Below are 20,391 nucleotides of genomic sequence, written 5' to 3'. Positions count from 1 at the left end.
CTCCCGGCCCAGCCGGGAGGCGGGTGGGGCCCGGGGAGCGGCTCCTCCTCGCCCGGCCCCGCCGCCCCTCCCGGCCGGCACCACCTCCCGTCCCGCCCCGGAAAAGGCCGCCCGGGCCCAGCTCTTCCGGGGGTGGCGGGTCCGGCATGAGCGACGTGGTGGAGCGGACGCTGAGCGCCCTGCCCGGGCTGCTGGGGCAGCACGACCCGGGCGCTGGCCCGGGCGGTGCCGGCGGCCCCGGCAGGGTATCGGCCTCCTCCCGGCTCGGGAGCCTCATCCGGAGCATCACGGCGCTCACCTCCAAGCACGTACGGGCTGCGGGGCCGGGCTCCTCTCCCTTCCCGCCCCGGGGGAGCCGGCGCTGGGCTGGGCTGGGGGCCCCGGGCGCGGTGTCTCCCCTCGGCCACGATGAAGCCCCCGATAAACTCCCCGTGTTTGTGGTGGCTGCGCTCCGCCGCCCCGGGGCCTGGGCTGGGCGAGCACGGCAGTGCTGGAGGCGATCGGCCCCGGAGAGAGGGACGCGCTGCCTCGGGAGCGTGGGGCAGCGCTGAGTGACCGTGTCTCCTCTGGTTCTTCTTTCACGTTTTGCCTGTGAAATCTGTGCGAGGTTAAAACAAGTTTAATTTTTCTAGGAAGAAGAAAAATTAATCCAGCAGGAACTAAGCAGTTTGAAAGCAACAGTTTCAGCCCCCAGCACAACACTTGTAAGTTCTGTTAGTGGCTGCAGGCTGTGGAACAGCACACCGAAGGTGAAGGGCAGGGTGTTCTCACTCTATCGCAGGTGGATGTGCACGTTATCTGCATTATAGACATGTAATCATCAGCGTTAAAAAGTGCCAATACATATGATTTTATAGCATGGTTAAAACAGGTAGAACATTGATTCTGATGGATGTGAATAAACTGTAATAGTATGACCCTACTCTCATTCTGTAGTTTCTGAAGTAGTGCAGACAGCAAAGCTAGGTGATGCTGCTTCCATTAAATAACACTCTTTGCAGGCTGACATTGCTCTTACAATTAGTCAGTGCTTTTTAAGAAGCTGTGCTTTGTTGTATGCCCTGTTGTCATGTCTGAGTTTCAGGAGATGATGTATTCTACTTTGAATTAGTTAATACATATGCCAGTCCCATGAGTGAGGATTTTTGAAGGGAAAAATGAATTTCATTATGCATGTAGTAAGAAACCATCCTCAGCCAGGGTAGTAATTGGTAAAAAATAATTTCTGTTAACAGCGTGATCATCATAATGCTTCAGATGGTTAATATTTTTTATGTTCGCATAGTTAATCTACTGTTGATCACATACTAATCAAAATAAGAACTTTTTTAGGGGTAGAATAAGGGGAGTTCTGCCATTTTAGCAGAAATTTAACACTGCTTTGCTGAAGAAGTTCATGGCAAAGAAAAAATTACTAATTCTGAGATTTTAGAAAATGCATGAATTCACATGTTTCTATGAGATAAAGCTCTCTGTTTCAGTAGAGCAGTGAAGGAGTGCATAAAACATGTGGGACTTAAAATTTTCAGTTAGTTCTTTCTGGTATTTCAGAGACTGATGAAGGAATGCATGGTGAGACTCATCTATTGTGAAATGCTGGGCTACGAGTCTTCCTTTGGATACATCCATGCAATCAAACTTGCTCAGCAAGGGAATCTTCTGGAGAAGAGAGTTGGTATGTGCATGAAGCTGTAGTCTTTATAATGTTCTCAGACTCCCAGTTTTAAAGTTTTTCAGGATTTGTTTTTCATATCAAATACAACCTACTTAAAATGTTCCTCTATTTTCTTGGTCTTGTTTTGTGGTCTGTTACTTTTTGAAATTATCCAAATCCTTGGCTTGTGAGGTGCTCTGTGTGTGCTTGCAGCACGGAAGGCAGGCAAATGAATTTATTTTGGCTATCAGTTCTTTCATTGTTTCGAATTGCGACACCAGTAAACAAATAATTTAAGAGAATATTTGTTAAACACATCAAGCAGAAAATGAATTTCTGTCAGGATCTGGTTTCTTTTCCAAATACTAGTGCAAGATTAGATAAAGATGGTTCTGTCAGATACATATTTTCTGTTTTGGTGCTTGTAGGATTTTTTTCTTTATTTTAGAAAGAGTTGCAGGGAATGAGGCAAACAGGGAGGCCCTTACAGCATAGAGGCAGAAGTTCCCAAAGAAATCTTGAAGGCTGTTTCAGATTCGTTGAAATTTCATGGGATCGATTTCCTTTCCTGCCATCGTGGCTATAAGCTTGTTTCCAGTAGGTGTAGTTTGAAGTATCTGGCCATGATCATAAGCAGATTAATCAATCTGATAGCCCAGACAGTACAGTTATTTATTTTCAAGCTGTTCATTTTGATCTCCAAGCCCTGTATGAAACAAGAATTCTCTAAAAACTCTCTCTGAAGTACAGTTCTTGCTATAAGTTGTAGCACACTCTCCCTACTCCCCACTGAAGTCCCTTAGTTTAAAAGCAGAGAGGGGCCTTGGAGAAAAAAAAGTTGCTGGCAGGTTTATTTTCCTGCATTCTGCAATGGTTTCCTCATTGTTAGAAAATAACACTGGCATAGGATGCTGGATTTACTTTTGTATATTCCAAGTTGAATATAAAATTCCTTTGAAGAGTAATTTTATTATTTGGAAAAAAAATAACAGCTATAAGGAAGTACATTCATGTTGTATAGTCTAAAATTAATAGACTTTTCCCTGTGCAGAGAAGACATTAGTTTGCCAGGAAGTGATTTATAATAGAAGGGTGCTCTTGACTGTTCTTTAGCTGTAAAAGTATTGTAATGTCTTTTATTTCTCACAACTTATGAATTCTTAGCTGTTATTTGTTGAGCTTCACTGCAATTTAAATGTAACTGATTTGCCTGGAAAAAGAGAGTCCTTATATTTAAAACAGGAGCAACTGTTATCCAGCGGGGGTTTTTTGTTGGGTTTTTGTAACTGTTTGAGTTAACTCTTCTTATGTTACAGTCTTAAAGTTTCTGTCATAAAGTTGCTTTTTGCTTGAAAATAGTAATGAAGTGTGCTTTCTTTTATAGGTTACTTGGCAGTTTCTTTATTTTTACATGAAAATCATGAACTGCTGCTTCTACTTGTGAACACAGTTGTGAAGGTATAGTGCCTTTGTAAAAAAATGAAAAGAGAAAATCTTACAGGCACAGGAGAGGCTGTTTCCATGTGCCAGAAGATGAGCCAGTGGGGAAGAACACCTGATTAAACAGAGAGCTTTGGCTGCAGCTTGATGTAGGGGGGCTGTGGGGTCAAAAACTTGGACCAATTCTTCCCATTTTGTCACACAACATCTAATTACTTTGATTAGCAAAGACAGTCTGGAATGGCTTTCCCTGCTTTTTTAATTTAATCTTAATGTTCTTGCTCTTGAAGCCATATTTTAAAAGTTCTTTCAGAGGACATATGCCATAAACTTTACTTTATAAATGTACCAGTTGCATACCCTCTCAACTCCAGGAGGAGCCATGCATGCATCTTGCCATGTTAGCTTTGGCTTTTAGCTGATGGAAAGTGTCTGTTGCCTTCTCTGAGCTCATCTGATAACTTTGACAGAAAATGGAAATACATTTTGGAGTACCACTGAAAATCTATTACTGATGTCTCTTGCATGGAGCAATTATGACTTATTATAACTCTTTCTGTGTAATGTTTACTCTTTTACTTCAGTAGGCCAAAGTCCCAGAAATTACAGATTGAAAGTGATAGTTGTTTTGTTGCTGTGATTGAAAACCTTTTTATAATATTTAAAAATATGGCACTAAGAATTAAATCAAAATAAGGACTGAAACTTATCTGGGAGAGATGAGCCAAGCAAGTTATATCAGCTAGAAATCTCACACATTTAATTTGTTTTGAAGAGTAATGGTAGTTTTCATAAGTTCATCCATTTGATTTTTTTTGTTTAGGGTTACAGTGAGCCATACCTACTGTATTTGATTGTATGTGGGACAGATTGAGATTGTTTGTTAGTTTTGTGGAATGTTACTTGTAATTTGCATTTGCTTCTTAGGAAGTAGGTAATATTGTAGTGTACAGATGGGTAATTGGCAGTATTATTGAGCTTGCTCATTTTTTATAATTCTTTTGGCTAGATCAAAAGCAGTAGAGAGTACTATTGAATTCTGTGGGAAGTGACTAATCTCCCTGATCCAGATAGGGACTCAACATATTTTTGCAGTCATTTCAGTAAACAAAAATTGATTGTAGCTCTGTGTTAATGTTGCACATGTTTGAAATAAGAATGTAGTTCTGTAAGAGGAGTATGAGGAGCTGCCTGTTCCCTCTTCCTGTGAAGGAGAAGAGCCTGGTGAGCTCAGTGGGAGCTGGCTCCTCTCAAACATGAGCAGGATGCTGGCTGTGGGTTGGCTCTCTAGGAGGGGTAGGTCCAGCTTGTCTGTGAAAGATTTGAGGGATGTCTGTGTAGAATTTAAAAGTCTTAAGGAAAAATCTACTGTGTTTTCTGTAACAGGACTTGCAGAGCACTAATCTTGTTGAGGTGTGCATGGCATTAACTGTTGTCAGCCAGATCTTTCCACGGGAGATGATTCCAGCTGTTCTGCCCCTAATAGAAGACAAGCTTCAGCATTCTAAGTAGGTATTTGTTACAGAATTTCAAATGGCCTTGTACAGCTGAATAACTTAATTTTGTAGGTAGTTTTAGTATTAACTAGTGTTTCTTCTCTCAGTTGGTCTTTTCTAGTCATCACCTTTAGAAATGAATCCTTTCCTTGTGTTTTTTCTTGGATTCTTGTCTCATTTATTTACAGCTTGACTGAGTATTGAGTAGATAGAAATTTTTTTTACAGCCAGTGTGGATAGGTAAATGTAATTGAATTTATTTGCTGGAGTCCTTTTAACCAGTATGCATGAAGGTAGTGTTTGTTGAGTAGGTGGGGAAACAGATCCAGATCCTTGAACTTCACTGATACTTTTTTCATGAAGCTCTTTAGAGGAACTGCTAAAGGTGTATCTGTGGATACCCTTGATTTGTTTGAATTGTTTACTATATCCCATAAAGAGAGGGAAATGCTGTAATTATTGATTCGAAAAGGAATTGCAGAATGAATTAATTCAGGAACTTCTAGACATGTATTTTTTGGAGCTGCATGTATGACTACAGCAGATGAGTTGTGGCCTATTTCATTTTGTCTTTGGTGGACATTGTTTTAAATGATCAATCTGACATCCACCTCTACTAGGCTTTAAAGCTGGCTTTGTCACTTGCTTGCTTAAGTGGTACTTTCAAAGTCATTTCTTACCAACATGTAAAACACGTGTTCCCATCTCTACAAATCATGATCTGGGGTCTGGCAAGTTTTTTGTAAAGTTGAGTACTTAAAGTACTCTTGTTTTGTTAAGTGTGAATCTCATTTCAGGGAAATTATCCGAAGAAAAGCTGTTCAAGCTTTATACAAATTCTATCTCATTGCTCCCAATCAAGTGCAGCACATCCACGATAAGTTCCGGAAGGCTTTGTGTGACAGGGATGCTGGAGTCATGGCTGCTTCTTTGCATATTTATCTGCAAATGATTAAGGTAGGTAAAGAATTAGAAGAAAAAGAAGCACAATTGAATTTGAGAGATATTTCTCTGTTTTTTGTTTTAAATACACAGTGTGCTCTACCAAGGTTTTGCAGAAAAAACTCACTTGTAGTAGTTAGAAAAGTTAATTTATGTAGTCATGTGTTACATTTGTTTCTGCCAGGCCTCCATTTAGCTGGACAGATCCACTTCTTCAGGGTCTGAATGCTCAGCATTGCTGGGTGCTTAGCTAGTGGATCTGTCCTACAGTGGGTTAAAGGGAAATTTCATTTTAAATGTGTTACACCTGCTCCTTTTCCAAATCTGTGAGAACAGAGCAGAGAGGCTTAAATTGAAGAGCGTATGGGTGCTGAGGGTTGAGAGCAGAAGTCTGATTTAAAGAAATGATGCCATTGGTGTAGGTATTTTGATCTTACTCAAATTGTGGATTATTTTTCCTTTTGAGCTGTTGTATTGAAATATTTTATTTGAATTTCATTTTCATTATGTAGGAAAACTCATCAGGATACAAGGACTTGACTGGGAGTTTTGTAACCATCCTGAAGCAGGTGGTGGGAGGAAAACTCTCTGCTGACTTCAACTATCACAGTGTGCCAGCACCATGGTTACAAATTCAGCTTTTAAGAATTTTGGGGCTGTTGGGAAAAGATGATCCAAGGTAACCAGATTTTTCTCTGTAAGTAATAATTTGAAGTACAGTAACAGCCTGCACTTCATAGACTGTAAGAGGCTCTCAGTGTTGAAATTCTTGCACGTTTGTTTTTAACCAAGACAGTGAGCAGATGAATTTCTGCAAAAGTAGTTTCTTAGCTTCTGGGTTGTCTAAACAATTGATTGTTGTGGAATATGATTAAAATGTAATTTTACTGGGACTTCTGTTAGAATGTTACCAAATAACAGTGAAGAGCTGGAGTAAAGCTATTATAAAAGAGTGCTGCCATTTTGTGAGGACCTGGTTGTCCGTGATCCTTTTCCTGTTGACCCCTTTATTTATGCAAGCAGCAAGGGAAGTGTTTTTATTCTTATGATATGGTAAATGTTGCTTTTGAAAGCTTCAAGCATCCTGTTAAATTCCATTTGGGATCATGTTATAGAGCTCTTCTGTGTTATAGCAAATTTGTGGATATGAATAATAGGTTACAGGTTTCAATAATAGCTCTGAACTGTTTGGCAAAATGAGACTGCATGCTTATTAGTGGTGCAATTAATTGTAAATATTTTCTTAAATAGGACAAGTGAATTGATGTATGATGTTCTAGATGAATCTTTAAGAAGAGCAGAGATTAATCATAATATTACATATGGTGGGTAAGGTTATTTTATGTAATTATCAATATTTGAAAAGATAGAAAATAAGTAGTTGATTATGCTAAAATACTTACACAGTACTTTTGAAAAATCTAATTATAGTCTTAACATTAATTGTATTCTCAAGTGTCCAACTAGTAAATAGTAGCACAAGTGATGCATTGCTGTACAGCATTAATTTTTTATCATTGAAGTAAAACACATCTAAATACAGGGAATTCTTTTTGGCTCCAAAGCCTTTACCCTTGTGTTTGCATTGACCCTGCCCCCAAATACACAAAGTCAGCTGCTTCATGAAAGCTTTTATTGGACATTGCTTAAGTTGAAATAAGCACTAAAAGAAAATCCTGCTGATACATCTCTGTGTGGTATAAAAGCTTCGATTTCTTTTCACTGCCCTGAGAAAGGCAATAGTGTGCAGGGACAGTGTCAGTTCTTGCCAGCTATGTAGGGCTTCTCCTCTGGGCACAGTAATAAACATTGCACTTCCAGAGTTCAGTGGCCGTGCTGCCTGTGAAAGGATGTCTTTGGCACGTGTCTCAATTGAACATTTCTAAAACGTAGCAGAAAGTTCATTTTGGTAGAAGTTCATTGTCTTCTCAGTAGAGAAAGCTGGTTTTGTTGCTACTACAAAGCAAAAGGAATAGTTGCACTGTTAACTTTTTTCCTACTAAAAAGTTGAGCAATTTGTCTTTTTCCTTGTCTTCTCCTCCCCAGATCTGAATACCTCCCCAAAATCTGAGTTCTGATGCTCTAGAACCATAATTTAAAAGCTGTTTTACTACTAAAAAAACCTACCACCCTAATTTTTTTATTGTTAAAGAAAGCAGATGTGCCTAAGTTCCCTGTGCTAATGGAGTGGAAAGAAAGTTGAGACTTTAAAACATCAGTGAGGGGTGAAGCAAAAAAGGAACATGGCTCAAAGCTGTAGATGTCTAACACCTACATCATACATATGTTGTAAAGCATTGTGTAAGCCTCACTTCCATAAAAAGGGGAGCTTTGGGGAAGTATTCTCTTTTAGTAAATAATAAATGAGGAAGCATCTGTCAGATGTTTAGAGTATTCAGCTGATTGCTTCTGTTCTTTTAGGCAAGAACATACAAGTTATTGGGAGATGGGTTGACTTTTAATACAGGCTATTTGCATGTGCCAAGAGTTAAACATTAAATTTGTTTTGAGCACTTAGAGGGACAAAGTGGGTAGTTCATTATGATTTCTACAAGCACATAGAAGTAGTTTTTGTTCACCTATGGCAAGCGTTTTCTAAAACTGTAGTTGATAATCCCAGACAAAAGAAAAGAAAAATGTAATTCTGAGTGATTTGCTCTTTCCTATAGAAAGTAATTGGTTATGGCATGTTTCTTACAGGCAGTTCTGTTGGGTGCTAGTCTTGTGAGATTTAGTCTGTAATGGGTAAGGAAGAGAGGGGGCTGTCTATTGGACAGTTCAGTTAGGCACTGAATTACAGGAACAACAGCATGATTTTAAGCCCTAATTAACTTGGGAGACTAACTTGGTCTGAATCTTTGCCCAAATTGTTGCCATAAAGGAGTAATTACTTTTTGTACATTGTTCAGTTTATTTCTAGATGTTTCTCAAACAACTGTACAAAGCTGATGGGGTTTTTCTGGTTTTGTTTCTGTTTTAATTTTTCATTGGTTCTTTTTTTTTTTTTTCAAGAGTGTTCTTGGGATGATTTTGGCTGTTGGTAGTAGCTAAGAAATTATGAGTTACCAAAAATAATTTGTCTCAAATCCTTTATAGTTGCTTGTTGGCTTTCTGAAGACTGTCCCAGTCCAGTGCCTTGAGCAGCTGTAGGAGACTTCAAGGTTGGAAGAACTTTAAGGACAGAAAGTTGTATGCAGGGGCTAATTAAAACATGTATGTACTAAAGGAGATAGACTTTTACCTGCTTTTCCTTGTGTCAGATGGTACTCTCTGCTTAGATTCAGTGGGAGTGGGATAGCACTGCCAGTCCTTGAGGAACACTGAGCTCATTTGTTTGTTAAAATTTTTGGATTATAGAAGTATTCAATACACATTAATTATGTGTCTTCTCCTCCTGCAGCCATCTTGTTTGAATGTGTCCAAACAATTTATACCATTTATCCCAAATCTGAATTACTTGAAAAGGCTGCCAAGTGCATTGGAAAATTTGTTTTGTCACCCAAAATTAATTTGAAATACTTAGGTAAGGATGCCTGATTTTATTATGCTGTCCTTAATTTGGCCATAGTGGTAGCATTGCCTTTCATCACTTGCAATCTCTTACATTCCAGGTTTAAAGGCTCTGACCTATGTTATCCAGCAGGATCCAAACCTGGCACTTCAGCACCAGATGACAATAATTGAATGTCTGGACCATCCAGATCCCATTATTAAAAGGGAGGTCAGTGAATTTCTAAATGTCAAAAATTAAGGTCATTGTTAAGCTGGGGGATAAGTTTTGTAAAATGAGTCGTGTAAAAATGCTTTGTTTCCACAATGGTGAGAGAGCAGTTACAAACACTGTTAATGTGACAAGCTGTGTAGAGAAGCAGGGTATTTCATTTAAGAACAGTTGCTCAATTTGGTGTACTAAAGCTGCTGTTTTGCTGCTTCTTTTTTTGAGTCATCAGAACCAATTAATATTTCTGTGCTTTCTCTTTCAGACTTTAGAGCTTCTCTACAGGATTACAAATGGGCAGAATGTAATTGTCATAGTCCAGAAGATGCTTGACTATCTAAAAGAAAGCCAAGAAGAATATGCTATCATCAGCTTAGTTGGCAAAATAGCAGAACTAGCTGAGAAATATCCTTTTATTTTTCTGAACTAGTTGAGAAATATCCTTTTATTTTTCTGAAACTTTGAAGTCAGAACTGAGGCACCTGTAGCATTGATACCTATCAAAGCATCATTCATGATCTTGTGAAGTAGGAAGTGTAAGAGCTGTGCTTCTCATCCTTTCAAATGCAAAAGAAAGCACATACAAACAGTGTTTCTTGTGTTTCACTGAGAGGAGCTAATTGCACACAAATTTTGCCTTTGGACTTTAGCATTAAAACCTTATGTTTTAAATTCAAACTTTGAAGCCTTATACCACTGCGTAGAGAGAGATGTCTCAGTGCTACTTGAAGTGCTGTTCTGTAATGGTGGGACTGATCTTCCCTGATAGAACTCTTCATTGGTGTATGGATTCTAAGAACAGCACACTTTGATAGAAATAAAGAAAAGATTTTTTTAAAAAAATGCCTTAAAAGATGAAAGTAATGATTAGGGATTTGGTTTATGATGGGCATTACTGTTAGACCTGCCACTGCCTGATTTCCATGTGTGTTTTTGTCTGATATCTTGAGTTGTAAGCTTTTGATAACAGAGAGCTGCCTTATCATCCTGTTTGTGCAGTGCTTGGCATGGAGTACTGTACTAAAAAAAGCTCTGTTGTCCTGCAGTATGTAAAAATGAATACAATAACTCTAAAATTTCTGTGCTGTTAAGAATTTCCATTCATTAACTGTGTGTTTTCAGGACTTATCTGAGAGAAGGCAAAAGCCAACTTTCAAAGTTAGTAAAGGCTGATCAAAAGTTAAATATATTTAAAAAAAGGCAAGGATTTATGTGGAGTGCTTAAAATAATTTTCTAAAGTTGGTAAATCAACAGCAAAGCACTGCTGAAAAGAACTGTTTTGTTATCATTGATCAAGTGATGCTGGGTAAACAAAAGATTATCTGGAAGCCTAGCACAGGACAAGTGTGAGCTTAAAATAGAGTAGGACAAATGTGGACATGCTGTTCCTAATGTGTGAGGCCTGAATAAACTCATGATGGGCATTCCTCTGGAAATACACTAAAAGAGAAAGAAAAAGTTATGCCTTAGCATTTCATTCCTTAACATCTGGACACATATGCCCCTAACAATGAGTGGTTCATCCAGACAATGAATGCTGTGTTCTCAGTTGGAGGTGATGTTGTGCATTCTGATATCCCAAACAACTTCCTGAGGCTGTTGGCTGAAGGTAACTCCCCACATGCTCTGAAGAATGTTCCTTAATAATCTGGAAGCAGTTTTCTTTTCCTAAAATGAACTTTGGAATGCTTGGTAGGATATGTTATTTGTGTTTCACAGAAACTCTGCTGTTTTCTACCCAGGATTTGATGATGAAAAAGAAGATCATCAGCTACGGATGTATGCAGTTCAGTCTTATTTGGGGTTACTTGAGGAGGAAGATAAATTGTATCCACAGAAATTCCTACAAGTTATGAGTTGGGTAAGGTAGACACATGGTCAGAATTCCATACACAGATTGGAGGAAGCTGTCAAAGATGATAGTGTTTTTAATAAATATTTATTAAACTTTAATTTTTAGTCACTTTTACTTGAAGTCAAGCTAACATGCTGAAATCTATTTTAGTGACCTCTCTGGTAGCTGAGGACTATTAACTTGTGGTTTGTAGAAAAGCTGACTTCCTCCCTTTTATGCAGGTGACTGTTGGAATGGCTTAGCAGTCACCCGAATCTGACTGCATACTGAGAGTCTTTCTGTCTTCATCCAGATTAGCCAGGTGTGGTTGTGAAATGCTCCTGTAGCCTGCAGAAGACTGGCCAGGTGCTGTGCTGGGGTTATCTGATACTGGGGAAGCTTCAGCTCCCACCCAAGGGAGAGGCTGCAGTTTGAGGAGATGGTGATTTGTCAGAGCCTAGTTATGTTTAACTTTCTTTTCCAGACAGTTATTTGATTTTTTTAAAAAGCCAAAAGTTGAAGTTTGTTGAGGTGAACACAAAGGTCACTTCAACCCTTTGACATGTAAAACACAATGTGGTAAAGAAATAACTTGGAACATGTTTAAATAATAGTTTCTTGAATGTGAGTGGATTTATTGTGTTATTTTAATACTATATTCCAATCTCAAAAGCGAGAGCTCTGCTCTAAATGCGTATTTTGTCTGTTCTTTGTGAATAGGTGTTGGGAGAGTATTTCAGTCTTGTTACAGATGTTGATCCAGAAGTTATTTTGACAAAGCTGCACAGCCTGCTGAAGAAGACTTTTGTTACTTCTGAAACGAAAGCGTGGATAATGGCTGCAGTCACCAAGATAGCATCACACACTTCCTGCTCAAAAACAGTGGATGCACTAATCCAAGAACTCAGCAGCTCTCTGGATACATGCCTGAGACAATATGCCTTTGAATTGAAGCATCTGTATGAAGACAAAGCCCTGATGAAAACCTTGCTTCCATTTGATGCTAGTTGCAGTGACCTGGTGGTAAGACACATTCCAGGTTCTTTTTCTTGAACCTCTTTGTGGTCCAGGGGGGTGAATATTTTGGTGAAAAGGTGTTTCTAAAGTGAATGGTATTTGCAGTTCTCACTGGGTGCAAGTCTGCTTAAAGTGGGTTTTCAGAAACACTTCTTCAGGCATATGGGATGAAACATAGTGTTCTGTACTGAAAGATAAAGAACCATGGTGTGTTAGTTAAGTAAGATGGAGTAGCTTTTAGCAAAATAATAATTCTAAACACTGGTTTATTTTTAGTTGTCTCTTGTTTTTTTCAAAGATGAGGTAGGCCTGCTTTAGTGATACAATACTGCTTTTGAATTCAAAGGGTTTTGTTTCCTATTTAAAAACTACTGATTTTGACCATGAAATTTCCACAGCAAAGGATGGAAAAGATTCTGTCTATATAGCTTCTTAACTGATAGATATGGGACATGTGACATGAATGTCCTGATTTGCTGATAAGACACCATATTCTTCTGGTGACATCTGGCTCACATAGAGCAATTATTTTTATTGCCTTTTCATTCCTTTAAATTCTGTGTAGGTAGATGCTTCCTTATCTTTTCTGGATGGGTTTGTGGCTGAGGGACTTGGTCATGGTGCAGCACCATATAAGCCTCATCACCAGAGACAAGAAGAGAAACTTTCTCAGGAAAAAGGTGACAGCTCACTGCATTTATTTAATACTGGTAAATTGCCTGAGAAGTATTAACAATTAAAGTGTACAGTTAATTTATCTTCTTAAAATAATAGTATCTCAATGCAACTGTTGTTTGTAGACAAGAGCTGAGTTCAACTTAGATTTTAGTTCTACCTTTGTCTAGCTGATGTATATAGATTGTTGTTCTGTAGGTGAGAAAGTCTTACTATAATCCTTGCTGATCTAGAGGAATTGAAATTTGTGGGGATTATTAAAGTGAAAGCCTGAGAAGTCCAGCAGTACAGGGATATCTATTTTCAGAAAATATATTTAATTCTTTTTTTTTATGCCTCCTTGTAATTTTAAAATTGTCTGTCTTGCAGCTCTGAATTTTGAACCTTATGGATTGTCATTTGCTTCAAGTGTGTCCTCATCTGGTGTCACTGGCAGACAGTCCCCCACTGGTTTATCTTTTGGCTCTGATATATCTGGGAATAGTGCTGAGACGGGGCACAAAGAGTGAGTTCATTTGTATTTGAAGTGAAGTACATCTAAGCTTCTGTTCTTGTCATTATCATGAGTCTTTGTTGCTTCATTGCATGGAGCTAGAAAGAGTGCACCAACCTCTGTCACATCATAAGATCAGGTGGGGGCATCTGTGTAATAAGTAGGAAAAGAGCTGATGTGGCCAGACTCTTCTGCCACTTTGTTCACAGACTGCAGTTGAGGTGATAGCTGATGCAGTACCATCAGGGTAGGCTTGCCTGATGATTGCACCAAGATAGAAGTGAGGCTAAGGGTTTGCAGGGTAAGATGCTCCTTTTATTTTTAGTACACTACACATTAATTCCATATCCATAGTTGCATACGAATTAATAACTTCATTTATACTCTGCTAAACTGGTATGCAGGAAACCTTTCCAGAGTCTTTATATTTTACTGCTCACTCTTGTCTATCAAAGAACCAAAGTAGTGAATGGTGTTTGAGTCTTGGCATGTTTTTATGAGCATGTTCATATTTCTGATCCTGCTTTGTTTTGTTTGCCTTTTTAGGACAAATACTCTGAAACTTGAGGGAGTACGCAAGCTGTGGGGAAAAGAAGGTTACCTTCCAAAGAAAGAAAACAAAACAGGGAAAGGAAACGAGCCACAAGCAGTGCCTTGTGGCAGCTTATTAGCAGGGCCAGTGGGGGAACCTCCTGCATTGCAGCCTGAGCAAGGGGCCAGCCTGTCTGAGGAAGACAAAGAGAAGCAGCAGTTAGCATCAACTTTGTTCATCGGGCTGGGATCAAGTGCTGGTGTCAGCCTGGTGAGTGATTCCTTTGGGACTTAGCAGTTTAAAGTTTACATATGGTCTTGTTGAGAATTATAGATACTTGTATGCAGATGGAGATCAAATTAGTGATAAGACAACCCCACCCCCACAAGTCATTGAAAAACTATTGAGAATGGCTTTTGCAGTGTGATATTTTATTGAAACCTGAAACAGCTGGATGAAACAACCTCTGAGGCAGATCTGATTTGGTAACTGGAACTTTCCTCTGTTTACATGTTGTGCTCCACGTTCTAGTGTTAGTTTTCCTGAACAACTGTTCCTTGACCCAGCCTTGTAGAGCTGTCACCATTCATTTGGATCTTAGGCTAGAATTTGACAGCCTATGTCAAGACCTTTTTAAGTTTATGTATGGTAGTATGTTGAACATAAAAGAATTCACTATTAGGTAATATTTTAAGACTGGCATCATATTAGCCAGCTCAAATCTTGGCACTTAGCACTGGTTAACCAGATACTACCTTTGCTTAGTCTTTTATTAATAAGAGCTTTTAGTTAGTTAAGAGAATCTTGAGTCATTCTTGCATTATAAGCTGATTTAGTACTCTCTAAGAGATACAGCAACCGCCTGGATCCATTAAAATGTTTGGAATCTCTTTGATTTGTCATCTGTTTTGATCCCTTGGTCCTTCCTCACCTCCTCACTGCATGGGATAAACAGTAACACAGCTGATTGCTAGGAACTTTTCCACCCATTTTATTTTTTCTCTTTCCTTTTCAGATGGGCAAAGCAGACACAGCTACTCAGAAGTTCAAAAGGAAATCAAAGGTAGTTGAAACTCAGCACTTGAGTGAGGAGACATCAGACTTCCAAAACAGTGCTGCTTCAGATTTTGGTCCCTTACTTGATACAGTACCTATTAATGTGGAGGACTCTGAGGGAAGGTTAAGGAAAGCCTCCCCTTCTTCTTCAGATATTGTAGAAGACAATTTAGCATTTGAAACACCTCAGTCCCTCAGAAAATCTGTGCTGGATGACAGAATTTCAGCTGACAGGCTGTCACAGTCATCTTTGTTTGCTGATAGCAATATTGAAATTTTTAAGCCTTCTTCAAGTGCTCAATGTGAAAGTGCCAGTGAAACACCATTGGTCCCTTCCTTACCGGAAGAACTTGAAGAACTTCCTCACTCTGAAGTAGTGAGACTTTGTCAGAATGATGCCTTAGCTCTGCATTTATGTAAGGTGTGGACAGATGACTCTCTGTTGCTCATTGTTTTTGTTTCAAATAAAACTACTTCTGCACTTCATGCTGTGAACTTAGTGTTTGAAGAAACAGAACACTTTCAGGTAAGAAATGTTTCCATTGTATTTTAAATTCTCTTGGAACTTCTTGCTTTTTGCTTGTATTTAACTGTGCAGTATTTGGTTTAATGTGGTAGCCATGCCTTTTTCCAAAGTATTTCCTTAAAACTTGTGCTACACCTGTGATACATAGCTTTAAAAGGAGGTGAGAGAAATCTCACTATAAACTTACTTTGGTTATAAAAGTTAGCCTCTCGCTTTTTTAATTCACCTTGATTTTGTTTGCCTCTGTGTAGTGAATATGTGTGATTTTTCCATTCTGAATGCAAAAACTAAACCAAATGCAGACCTCACTGGTCCTGCTTGGAGTGGTATGACTTGAGTTCACCTTGCTGTGTAGCTTTCTTTTGTCTGGGTGTGGCTACTGTGCTTGTGCCATCATTTGTATTTACCTGATAGGCAAACATGATGCTTTCCTGACACCAGATTTGAGTAAGCTGCTTTCGGTTCTTGTTTCAAAGACATCAGTCATGGTTCACTCTCATGCATTTAGCTGAGAGTGCAGAGGAGTTGGTCAGTTTATTTTTTTACATTGGCTGCATTAGGGATTTAAATATGATTGGTAAAGGGATGTTGTAGTCATAAATAAAACTTCATTTAAATATTTGGAAAGATATTTAGGAATAGCCAGTAGATTGATCTATCCACAGATTTTGCTTAAAAGAAGCACAGAATTATTAAACAACTCAGCAAGTGATAACCAGATAACAAGAATTAAGTGGATTGTTTCTTTTAGAATTGACTTGGTGATGGAACTGCTAATTGGTTATGGAGTCCCTTTCCCTTTCTGATTTGAATCAAACTTAGCTTGGCATTGATAGATAGTGAGCATCTCCTGTCTAGGTTTTTCTAGTGATTTACTTAAATTCCCACCCAGACCACTACCATGGATAGAATTTGTGTTACCCATTTGTTTGGAGAGCCAGGGCCTGCTGAGTAATCTAGAAATCCTCCTTTTTATTAGGGATGTTTTCTCAAGTTCTTGCTTTAGTGTGTAGCTTGATGTGATGCTGCTTGCTTGTGTATTAGTTTATGTTGGGACTGAGCTACAGAATTCAGGTTCCTGCTGCAGTTTTTTGGAGCTGAGAGAAGCCAATTGTCAGAGATCAAATTCACTGGTGCTGTGGATCCCATAGAATGTTTGTAGGTGTTAGTGATTGATTTATCCTTCATGAGGGCTGAGGTATGGTAGCTCTGCTCACTTGTCAAATACTCCAAGAACAATCAACAGAAATGAGGCACTTACACAGTTTTATAGCTGTGTCTGAATCACTTGCACAACTTGACAGCAAGACTTATATTCTTTATTCCTTTTATGACATATAGATTTTGGAGAGTGCCACCTCCCAGTTTCCTGTAATTGACGCTCAAAGTGTGGAACATTGCCAGAAATGCATGAGGATGAACAAAGTCTGTACACAGGCAATTCTTCCTGGCTCTGTTAGCTACCAGTCAGAGATGGAAACTTGCCTTGAATTTTCAGTAACTTTATCATTGATGGACTTCATCAGGTAAATAAAATAAGCTGCAGTTTTTAAAAACACTTCTATACAGCTCAGTGTTAGACAAAGGTAGGTGATTTGGGTACTGACTATGAAAATATAAGGCTTCACCTTTAGCAGCTAATTCAAATCTGAGATGGCTGGTAAAGATAATAAAGGGTTATTTTACACTTGCAAAAAGGGGTAAAGTTCCAGCAAGAAGTACAAAGGCAGGGAGAATATTGACTGTAACTGTTCTTGAGGACACTAACAGAACAGAGAACAGAAGGACATGATGCTTTAAAATATGGCATAATGTAAACATGTCAAGAGGAAATAAGTGGTTTGAGTGCAGAAACCAGAACACTGTATGAAAAGGTTGACAACTTCTGCAGAGGAAGAAGAAAGCTCATTCTTTTCATTTTTGAACACTGCATTTATTTTAGGAGTAGGAAAAAACAAGTGTCCTTTGTCCAAGAGACTTTTCTTTTGAAGTGAAATTTGAAAATTAATTTTTTTAAAATTTAGAAATCTAAAGCAAGACATAGAAACAGCTTTTAAATGTTAGGCTGGAAAGAGGAGGGGTTTGATTAAACTAATACTTATTTACTTATTGTGTGCTCCATTGTCCAGTTGCTTCCATATACAGGGGTTTTTGGAGACCAAAGATATTCCGATTTATAAATATTGTTTGGCTAAGAAATGTGGTGAACTTCCTTTTAGGCCAATGGAAATGACTACAGAAGACTTTGGGAAGCTGTGGTTGTCTCTTTCCAATGATGTGAAACAGAATATAAAAATGTCATCTTGCCAAGATTCCCTTTTAGCAGCCCTGGACACACTGCAACAGAAGCTGAAACTCCACAGAGTTGATGTTATAGGTAAGTGAGAGTCTGCTGTGGGGTGCTCCAGGGTAATTTGTCCCAGGAAAACAAGAGAGTATCTTGCAGGTTAAGGGAGGGAATGTTTGGGAACATGGTGAACAGGGACTGGTGTCCCATGGACTTTGCCTCACTCAGGGGTCTGTGGGAAGGTGATGTAAAGGTACAAGTGTTCAGCAAACACTGGATTTTTTTACAAAGGAGAAAGCTTGCACTGTGAAGAGTTTTGGGTAGGACAGAAAGGGAATGAAGCTGTATGACAAATAGGAAGGTAGGATTTTGGCATGATTTGTGGTGATGTGTTCCATGAGTTAGAGGTAAGAGTAGGGGAAAAGAGCAGACATGGAGTGTGGCAGATGCATTTTCTGTGAAGTCTGCTATAGCAGTAGTTGCTTGCTAATTGTTAGTGCATTTGTCCCTGTGTTCTCTCAGGTAATGAGGGAATCCTGGCCTGCCAGCTCCTTCCTTCTGTGCCCTGTCTGCTGCACTGCCGCACTCACTCCGGGCTGCTGGCCCTGTGGTTCAGGTCCCCTTGTGCTGCTCTTCCAGATGGTTTGCTCTATCAGTGCCAGAAGGTGATGGAGGAATCCTGAGAGCAACAGTGCCTGCCTTAATCTGTTTGGTGTGTGAAAGCAAGTCAAAGATTTATACAGCTGCACAGATAATTACCAAAGCTAAACTAAGATACTGCTTCTTCAAGTGTTAAAAGATTTTTCCTGCTGAAAATGTCCAAGTGGACTTGTGGGGGAGAAATGGTGACCTATATTACCCCTGCAAAAACGTGCTCAGGACTGTACAGTACATTAAAGTATTGTTACCTGTGTAAGTGAAATGTATATTAATTTTGTTGTAAATGACTGAAAGTATTTATTTTTATTACACAGCTTTTATAGATGCCAACACTTATTCGTCATGGCAACTACTTAAATATGATTTTGAAGAAACATGTCCATTATGAGGTCAGACTTGATCAGTTATTTAATTTTATTTTGATAATTTTTCTAAAGCTATTTTTAAGCACTGCTGGCAACAAGACCCATATTGGTGGTTATATAAAATAACTTATGTAGCAACAAATGCATGGTTTTAAAACAGTTAAAAGATTCTAGGGAGGAAAACACTTCCCATGATCTTTGGTTTTTACCATGGAAGGGATAACATCTAAATAGATTTTTGATAGGAGTCAGGCATGTGAAATTGTTTGGAAGCACCTCCTGGGGGTTAGCTAAAGCCCTTCAGGTTAGTTCCTGTCTGCAGTTCTTCCTGACCCAGATTCCAGTCTCATTCCTGTTGCACAGGGGTCTGTGACAGTCACTGAGTGTCTGTGCATGTCCTAGATGAAGTTCCATGTGGAACAGCTCTGAGATGACTGAGTTGGGGGCACTTGGCTGTGGACATGTTGACTGCTTGATTTTTGTTTAGTGAACATGTTCATTGCTTTCCAGTCCACCCTATAAATTTAATCTGGCCAAAATCCCTGTGCATGAAAATTCACAAGGGGAAAACTTCCATTTATTTTTACTTGTAATTATTTATAGCCTTGGTATGACTCACCAAAGGTCTGAATTGCAGAGATGTGGCTGTGTTGTGTGTGCATGCCTGGGAACTGCAGCAAGGCATGAGGGATTAAATCACAGCAGCAAATGTGGAAAACGTGTCTGAGCAGATTGTCTCCTCTTCCTGCAGGAACCTCACAATCTTGAAAATCCAGCAATCTTCATTTATTTAGATGCTAAATGAAAAATAGTACTGGTTAGTATTTATAGCTGGTCTTGTTTTCTGTTGAAGCATCCAAGATTGTACACACAGTTCAGACATGGTACAAAGGGATTCTGTGGTGGAGTTCTCTACTTGGTGTGTTTAGTAGTAACAAGGAACCTCTCACACATCAGCATTTCTGATTCTCACCTGATTAGCTCTGGTTCTAAAGGAAAACAAAGTATTCTTTTACTTTGTTTTGGTAAACGCTCATGAAATTGCTGTAAGAAAGTTAATGTGCTGATAGAAATTTTTCTTTTAAGTCAAGCTACTTGTGTTATCACAAGTATAATCATCCAAGCAAAGTTCCTTTTTTATTGTTGTTTCAGTACCCTCTTACTGAGGAATTTAAAGTGCACTGAACCTGTAAATATATTTAATGTTCTGCATACTTAAATGTTTACTTGGCACTTCAAGACAGTTTATATAAATGAAAACTGATTTATAGTGGAATAATTTCCAGCAGATGATTTCCCTGCTGGTAAATCAGACTTGTGTTATGCAATTGGACTTCTGTAATGATAGGAACTCTGATACAAATATCTGTTTGTGGCCTATGCATTTAAACCATTTCAGCAAGGAGATGTTCAATGTCCTGGTGTTTAAAGAACTGCAAAGACAGCAATGCCTTCTGTTGTTAATGTAATGTTCTGTGTAACCTTTCTCACTGTATGAATAGTGTATGTTAAGGTGTCAGTATTCTGATTGCTCTATGGTGTCATCACTTAAAGGAGTGTGCAGGGAATTGTACCTGTGTCAGACATTATTTTTGGATTGCCCAACAAATACTGTTCTGAATCTATCACCATATTTGCATTTCTTGCAGTTTAATAAAATCAGTTTTATTAAAAAAAAGTTGGATACTTGTTAAA

General features: G+C 38.8%; 1 protein-coding gene across 1 annotated transcript; it reads left to right on the top strand.

Moving 5' to 3' along the window:
- The first annotated feature begins 121 nt into the window (after positions 1–121).
- Positions 122–20,367, top strand: AP4E1 (adaptor related protein complex 4 subunit epsilon 1). The gene is made up of 21 exons (XM_050978465.1): positions 122–308; positions 633–704; positions 1,552–1,675; positions 3,039–3,112; positions 4,481–4,602; positions 5,388–5,547; positions 6,045–6,211; positions 6,784–6,857; positions 8,933–9,055; positions 9,144–9,253; positions 9,516–9,659; positions 10,752–10,860; positions 10,994–11,112; positions 11,806–12,108; positions 12,668–12,782; positions 13,147–13,282; positions 13,817–14,072; positions 14,818–15,384; positions 16,726–16,910; positions 17,604–17,761; positions 18,194–20,367. Exons 1-21 carry the CDS (start codon positions 147–149, stop codon positions 18,352–18,354), a joined length of 3,441 nt encoding a protein of 1,146 aa, XP_050834422.1. The 5' UTR covers positions 122–146; the 3' UTR covers positions 18,355–20,367.
- The last annotated feature ends 24 nt before the right edge of the window (positions 20,368–20,391 follow it).

The sequence above is a fragment of the Serinus canaria genome, chromosome 10, assembly GCF_022539315.1.
Source record: "Serinus canaria isolate serCan28SL12 chromosome 10, serCan2020, whole genome shotgun sequence".
NCBI classification, from domain to species: domain Eukaryota; kingdom Metazoa; phylum Chordata; class Aves; order Passeriformes; family Fringillidae; genus Serinus; species Serinus canaria.
The sequence above is the reverse complement of the archived record's forward strand: the minus strand, read 5'-3'. Positions and strand labels throughout refer to the sequence as shown.